Raw genomic sequence first — 7,956 nt, 5'->3', positions numbered from 1 at the left:
TAGTAGTAGTATAGTAGTAGTAGTAGTATTAATAGTAATAGTAGTAGTAGTAGTAGTAGTACCAGTAGTAATAGTAGTAGTAGTAGTAATAGTAGTAGTATTAATTGTAGTAGTAGTAGTAGTATTAATAGTAATAGTAGTAGTAGTATTAATTGTAGTAGTAGTAGTAGTATTAATAGTAATCGTAGTAGTAGTATTAATAGTAATAGTAGTAGTAGTATTAATAGTAATAGTAGTAGTAGTAGTAGTAGTAGTAGTAATGGTAGTAGTAGTATTATTAATTGTAGTAGTAGTAGTAGTAGTAGTATTAATAGTAATAGTAGTAGTAGTATTAATTGTAGTAGTAGTATTAATAGTAATCGTAGTAGTGGTATTAATAGTAATAGTAGTAGTAGTATTAATAGTAATAGTAGTAGTAGTAGTAGTAGTAGTAGTAGTAATGGTAGTAGTAGTATTATTAATTGTAGTAGTAGTAGTAGTAGTAGTATTAATTGTAGTAGTAGTAGTATTAATTGTAGTAGTAGTAGTATTAATAGTAATAGTAGTAGTAGTAGTAATTGTAGTAGTAGTAGTAGTATTAATTGTAGTAGTAGTAGTAGTAATGGTAGTAGTATTATTATTAATTGTAGTAGTAGTAGTAGTAGTAGTATTAATTGTAGTAGTAGTAGTAGTATTAATAGTAATAGTAGTAGCAGTATTAATATTAATAGTAGTAGTAGTATTAATTGTAGTATTAATTGTAGTAGTAGTAGTATTAATTGTAGTAGTAGTAGTAGTATTAATTGTAGTAGTAGTAGTATTAATAGTAATAGTAGTAGCAGTATTAATATTAATAGTAGTAGTAGTATTAATTGTAGTAGTAGTAGTAGTAATGGTAGTAGTAGTAGTATTAATAGCAGTTACAGTACCTCTCTACAGGGTCTCTCAGCATGACGATGAACCTTGCGTCAGGCTGAAGGGTGTGGATAAAGTCCTGGATGAGGAAGGGTGGCTCCGCCTCCGCCTCAGTCGAGTTGTCATAGAAATACGCCCAGGCATTGTTGTCCCACATGGTGGACGCACTGGCCTCTCCTGGAAAACAGACAAACAAACAAACAGAAACACACGGTTTATTGATTTGCATAAAAAGACAAAGGAAGTAACATGAATACAGTGTAAAGAGTTCAGGAAGTAATTGCTGGAGAGGACAGTGCGTCTATATAAACCTCCTCCGTTGGGACATTCCATAATTAATCACAGAGAAGCATTAATGCCCTTCTTCACCTTATATTAGTGTTCTCCTCCTTCAATGTGCTGTCATTATAATACTGTAGTGTCCTCCTCCTTCAATGTGCTGTCATTATAATACTGTAGTGTCCAACCTCCTTCAATGTGCTGTCATTATAATACTGTAGTGTCCTCCTCCTTCAATGTGCTGTCATTATAATACTGTAGTGTCCTCCTCCTTCAATGTGCTGTCATTATAATACTGTAGTGTCCTCCTTCAATGTGCTGTCATTATAATACTGTAGTGTCCTCCTTCAATGTGCTGTCATTATAATACTGTAGTGTCCTCCTTCAATGTGCTGTCATTATAATACTGTAGTGTCCTCCTTCAATGTGCTGTCATTATAATACTGTAGTGTCCTCCTTCAATGTGCTGTCATTATAATACTGTAGTGTCCTCCTTCAATGTGCTGTCATTATAATACTGTAGTGTCCTCCTCCTTCAATGTGCTGTCATTATAATACTGTAGTGTCCTCCTCCTTCAATGTGCTGTCATTATAATACTGTAGTGTCCTCCTCCTTCAATGTGCTGTCATTATAATACTGTAGTGTCCTCCTCCTCAATGTGCTGTCATTATAATACTGTAGTGTCCTCCTCCTTCAATGTGCTGTCATTATAATACTGTAGTGTCCTCCTCCTTCAATGTGCTGTCATTATAATACTGTAGTGTCCTCCTCCTTCAATGTGCTGTCATTATAATACTGTAGTGTCCTCCTCCTTCAATGTGCTGTCATTATAATACTGTAGTGTCCTCCTCCTTCAATGTGCTGTCATTATAATACTGTAGTGTCCTCCTCCTTCAATGTGCTGTCATTATAATACTGTAGTGTCCTCCTCCTTCAATGTGCTGTCATTATAATACTGTAGTGTCCTCCTTCAATGTGCTGTCATTATAATACTGTAGTGTCCTCCTTCAATGTGCTGTCATTATAATACTGTAGTGTCCTCCTTCAATGTGCTGTCATTATAATACTGTAGTGTCCTCCTTCAATGTGCTGTCATTATAATACTGTAGTGTCCTCCTTCAATGTGCTGTCATTATAATACTGTAGTGTCCTCCTCCTTCAATGTGCTGCTGTCATTATAATACTGTAGTGTCCTCCTCCTCAATGTGCTGTCATTATAATACTGTAGTGTCCTCCTCCTTCAATGTGCTGTCATTATAATACTGTAGTGTCCTCCTCCTTCAATGTGCTGTCATTATAATACTGTAGTGTCCTCCTTCAATGTGCTGTCATTATAATACTGTAGTGTCCTCCTCCTTCAATGTGCTGTTATAATATTATAATACTGTAGTGTCCTCCTCCTTCAATGTGCTGTCATTATAATACTGTAGTGTCCTCCTCCTTCAATGTGCTGTCATTATAATACTGTAGTGTCCTCCTCAATGTGCTGTCATTATAATACTGTAGTGTCCTCTCCTTCAATGTGCATTATAATACTGTAGTGTCCTCCTCCTTCAATGTGCTGTCATTATAATACTGTAGTGTCCTCCTCCTTCAATGTGCTGTCATTATAATACTGTAGTGTCCTCCTTCAATGTGCTGTCATTATAATACTGTAGTGTCCTCCTCCTTCAATGTGCTGTCATTATAATACTGTAGTGTCCTCCTCCTTCAATGTGCTGTCATTATAATACTGTAGTGTCCTCCTCCTTCAATGTGCTGTCATTATAATACTGTAGTGTCCTCCTTCAATGTGCTGTCATTATAATACTGTAGTGTCCTCCTTCAATGTGCTGTCATTATAATACTGTAGTGTCCTCCTCCTTCAATGTGCTGTCATTATAATACTGTAGTGTCCTCCTCCTTCAATGTGCTGTCATTATAATACTGTAGTGTCCTCCTCCTTCAATGTGCTGTCATTATAATACTGTAGTGTCCTCCTCCTTCAATGTGCTGTCATTATAATACTGTAGTGTCCTCCTCCTTCAATGTGCTGTCATTATAATACTGTCCTCCTCCTCAATGTGCTGTCATTATAATACTGTAGTGTCCTCCTCCTTCAATGTGCTGTCATTATAATACTGTAGTGTCCTCCTCCAATGTGCTGTCATTATAATACTGTAGTGTCCTCCTCCTTCAATGTGCTGTCATTATAATACTGTAGTGTCCTCCTCCTTCAATGTGCTGTCATTATAATACTGTAGTGTCCTCCTCCTTCAATGTGCTGTCATTATAATACTGTAGTGTCCTCCTCCTTCAATGTGCTGTCATTATAATACTGTAGTGTCCTCCTCCTTCAATGTGCTGTCATTATAATACTGTAGTGTCCTCCTCCTTCAATGTGCTGTCATTATAATACTGTAGTGTCCTCCTCCTTCAATGTGCTGTCATTATAATACTGTAGTGTCCTCCTCCTTCAATGTGCTGTCATTATAATACTGTAGTGTCCTCCTCCTTCAATGTGCTGTCATTATAATACTGTAGTGTCCTCCCTTCAATACTGTCATTATAATACTGTAGTGTCCTCCTCAATGTGCTGTCATTATAATACTGTAGTGTCCTCCTCCTTCAATGTGCTGTCATTATAATACTGTAGTGTCCTCCTTCCTTCAATGTGCTGTCATTATAATACTGTAGTGTCCTCCTCCTTCAATGTGCTGTCATTATAATACTGTAGTGTCCTCCTCCTTCAATGTGCTGTCCTCCTTCAATGTGCTCATTATAATACTGTAGTGTCCTCCTTCAATGTGCTGTCATTATAATACTGTAGTGTCCTCCTCCTTCAATGTGCTGTCATTATAATACTGTAGTGTCCTCCTTCAATATGCTGTCATTATAATACTCCTCCTTCAATGTGCTGTCATTATAATACTGTAGTGTCCTCCTCCTTCAATGTGCTGTCATTATAATACTGTAGTGTCCTCCTCCTCAATGTGCTGTCATTATAATACTGTAGTGTCCTCCTCCTTCAATGTGCTGTCATTATAATACTGTAGTGTCCTCCTCCTTCAATGTGCTGTCATTATAATACTGTAGTGTCCTCCTTCTTCAATGTGCTGTCATTATAATACTGTAGTGTCCTCCTCCTTCAATGTGCTGTCATTATAATACAATGTGCTGTCATTATAATACTGTGTGTCCTCCTCCTTCAATGTGCTGTCATTATAATACTGTAGTGTCCTCCTCCTTCAATGTGCTGTCATTATAATACTGTAGTGTCCTCCTTCAATGTGCTGTCATTATAATACTGTAGTGTCCTCCTCCTTCAATGTGCTGTCATTATAATACTGTAGTGTCCTCCTCCTTCAATGTGCTGTCATTATAATACTGTAGTGTCCTCCTCCTTCAATGTGCTGTCATTATAATACTGAAGTGTCCTCCTTCTTCAGTGTCCTCCTCCTTCAATGTGCTGTCATTATAATACTGTAGTGTCCTCCTCCTTCAATGTGCTGTCATTATAATACTGTAGTGTCCTCCTCCTTCAATGTGCTGTCATTATAATACTGTAGTGTCCTCCTTCAATGTGCTGTCATTATAATACTGTAGTGTCCTCCTCCTCAATGTGCTGTCATTATAATACTGTAGTGTCCTCCTCCTCAATGTGCTGTCATTATAATACTGTAGTGTCCTCCTCCTTCAATGTGCTGTCATTATAATACTGTAGTGTCCTCCTTCAATGTGCTGTCATTATAATACTGTAGTGTCCTCCTCCTTCAATGTGCTGTCATTATAATACTGTAGTGTCCTCCTCCTTCAATGTGCTGTCATTATAATACTGTAGTGTGCTGTCATTATAATACTGTAGTGTCCTCCTCAATGTGCTGTCATTATAATACTGTAGTGTCCTCCTCCTTCAATGTGCTGTCATTATAATACTGTAGTGTCCTCCTCCTCAATGTGCTGTCATTATAATACTGTAGTGTCCTCCTCCTTCAATGTGCTGTCATTATAATACTGTAGTGTAGTGCTGTCATCCTTCAATGTGCTGTCATTATAATACTGTAGTGTCCTCCTCCTTCTGTCATTATAATACTGTAGTGTCTGTGCTGTCATTATAATACTGTAGTGTCCTCCTCCTTCAATGTGCTGTCATTATAATACTGTAGTGTCCTCCTCCTTCAATGTGCTGTCATTATAATACTGTAGTGTCCTCCTCCTTCAATGTGCTGTCATTATAATACTGTAGTGTCCTCCTCCTTCAATGTGCTGTCATTATAATACTGTAGTGTCCTCCTCCTTCAATGTGCTGTCATTATAATACTGTAGTGTCCTCCTCCTTCAATGTGCTGTCATTATAATACTGTAGTGTCCTCCTCCTTCAATGTGCTGTCATTATAATACTGTAGTGTCCTCCTCCTTCAATGTGCTGTCATTATAATACTGTAGTGTCCTCCTTCAATGTGCTGTCATTATAATACTGTAGTGTCCTCCTCCTTCAATGTGCTGTCATTATAATACTGTAGTGTCCTCCTTCAATGTGCTGTCATTATAATACTGTAGTGTCCTCCTCCTTCAATGTGCTGTCATTATAATACTGTAGTGTCCTCCTTCAATGTGCTGTCATTATAATACTGTAGTGTCCTCCTCCTTCAATGTGCTGTCATTATAATACTGTAGTGTCCTCCTCCTTCAATGTGCTGTCATTATAATACTGTAGTGTCCTCCTCCTTCAATGTGCTGTCATTATAATACTGTAGTGTCCTCCTCCTTCAATGTGCTGTCATTATAATACTGTAGTGTCCTCCTTCAATGTGCTGTCATTATAATACTGTAGTGTCCTCCTCCTCCAATGTGCTGTCATTATAATACTGTAGTGTCCTCCTCCTTCAATGTGCTGTCATTATAATACTGTAGTGTCCTCCTTCAATGTGCTGTCATTATAATACTGTAGTGTCCTCCTCCAATGTGCTGTCATTATAATACTGTAGTGTCCTCCTCCTTCAATGTGCTGTCATTATAATACTGTAGTGTCCTCCTCCAATGTGCTGTCATTATAATACTGTAGTGTCCTCCTTCAATGTGCTGTCATTATAATACTGTAGTGTCCTCCTCATGTCATTATAATACTGTAGTGTCCTCCTCCTCAATGTGCTGTCATTATAATACTGTAGTGTCCTCCTCCTCAATGTGCTGTCATTATAATACTGTAGTGTCCTCCTCCTTCAATGTGCTGTCATTATAATACTGTAGTGTCCTCCTCCTTCAATGTGCTGTCATTATAATACTGTAGTGTCCTCCTCCTTCAATGTGCTGTCATTATAATACTGTAGTGTCCTCCTCCTTCAATGTGCTGTCATTATAATACTGTAGTGTCCTCCTCCTTCAATGTGCTGTCATTATAATACTGTAGTGTCCTCCTCCTTCAATGTGCTGTCATTATAATACTGTAGTGTCCTCCTCCTCAATGTGCTGTCATTATAATACTGTAGTGTCCTCCTTCAATGTGCTGTCATTATAATACTGTAGTGTCCTCCTCCTTCAATGTGCTGTCATTATAATACTGTAGTGTCCTCCTTCAATGTGCTGTCATTATAATACTGTAGTGTCCTCCCTCCTTCAATGTGCTGTCATTATAATACTGTAGTGTCCTCCTCCTTCAATGTGCTGTCATTATAATACTGTAGTGTCCTCCTCAATGTGCTGTCATTATAATACTGTAGTGTCCTCCTTCAATGTGCTGTCATTATAATACTGTAGTGTCCTCCTGTGCTGTCTAATCAATGTGCTGTCATTATAATACTGTAGTGTCCTCCTCCTTCAATGTGCTGTCATTATAATACTGTAGTGTCCTCCTTCAATGTGCTGTCATTATAATACTGTAGTGTCCTCCTCCTTCAATGTGCTGTCATTATAATACTGTAGTGTCCTCCTCCTTCAATGTGCTGTCATTATAATACTGTAGTGTCCTCCTCCTTCAATGTGCTGTCATTATAATACTGTAGTGTCCTCCTTCAATGTGCTGTCATTATAATACTGTCATTATAATACTGTAGTGTCCTCCTTCAATGTGCTGTCATTATAATACTGTAGTGTCCTCCTCCTCAATGTGCTGTCATTATAATGTGTGTCTGTTCAATGTATAATACTGTAGTGTCCTCCTTCAATGTGCTGTCATTATAATACTGTAGTGTCCTCCTCCTTCAATGTGCTGTCATTATAATACTGTAGTGTCCTCCTCCTTCAATGTGCTGTCATTATAATACTGTAGTGTCCTCCTTCAATGTGCTGTCATTATAATACTGTAGTGTCCTGTGCTGTCAGTGTCCTCCTCCTTCAATGTGCTGTCATTATAATACTGTAGTGTCATCCTTCAATGTGCTGTCATTATAATACTGTAGTGTCCTCCTCCTTCAATGTGCTGTCATTATAATACTGTAGTGTCCTCCTCCTTCAATGTGCTGTCATTATAATACTGTAGTGTCCTCCTCCTTCAATGTGCTGTCATTATAATACTGTAGTGTCCTCCTCCTTCAATGTGCTGTCATTATAATACTGTAGTGTCCTCCTTCAATGTGCTGTCATTATAATACTGTAGTGTCCTCCTCCTTCAATGTGCTGTCATTATAATACTGTAGTGTCCTCCTCCTTCAATGTGCTGTCATTATAATACTGTAGTGTCCTCCTTCAATGTGCTGTCATTATAATACTGTAGTGTCCTCCTCCTTCAATGTGCTGTCATTATAATACTGTAGTGTCCTCCTCCTTCAATGTGCTGTCATTATAATACTGTCCTCCTCCTCAAT

General features: G+C 38.0%; 1 protein-coding gene across 1 annotated transcript in view; it reads right to left on the bottom strand.

Annotated features, from left to right (window-relative positions):
• Positions 1-1,138, bottom strand: part of LOC135568848 (carbohydrate sulfotransferase 15-like) — a 45,721-nt gene extending 44,583 nt beyond the window's left edge. The window contains exon 1 of the mRNA XM_065015626.1: positions 909-1,138. Within this exon, the coding sequence (XP_064871698.1) occupies positions 909-1,123 (215 nt within the window). The 5' untranslated portion in view covers positions 1,124-1,138. The remainder of the gene's footprint in view (positions 1-908) is intronic.
• Positions 1,139-7,956: the final 6,818 nt, after the last annotated feature.

The sequence above is a fragment of the Oncorhynchus nerka genome, unplaced genomic scaffold (assembly GCF_034236695.1).
Source record: "Oncorhynchus nerka isolate Pitt River unplaced genomic scaffold, Oner_Uvic_2.0 unplaced_scaffold_1378, whole genome shotgun sequence".
In the NCBI taxonomy this organism is placed as follows: domain Eukaryota; kingdom Metazoa; phylum Chordata; class Actinopteri; order Salmoniformes; family Salmonidae; genus Oncorhynchus; species Oncorhynchus nerka.
Note: the sequence above shows the minus strand (reverse complement) of the source record. Positions and strands in the feature narration are given on the sequence as shown.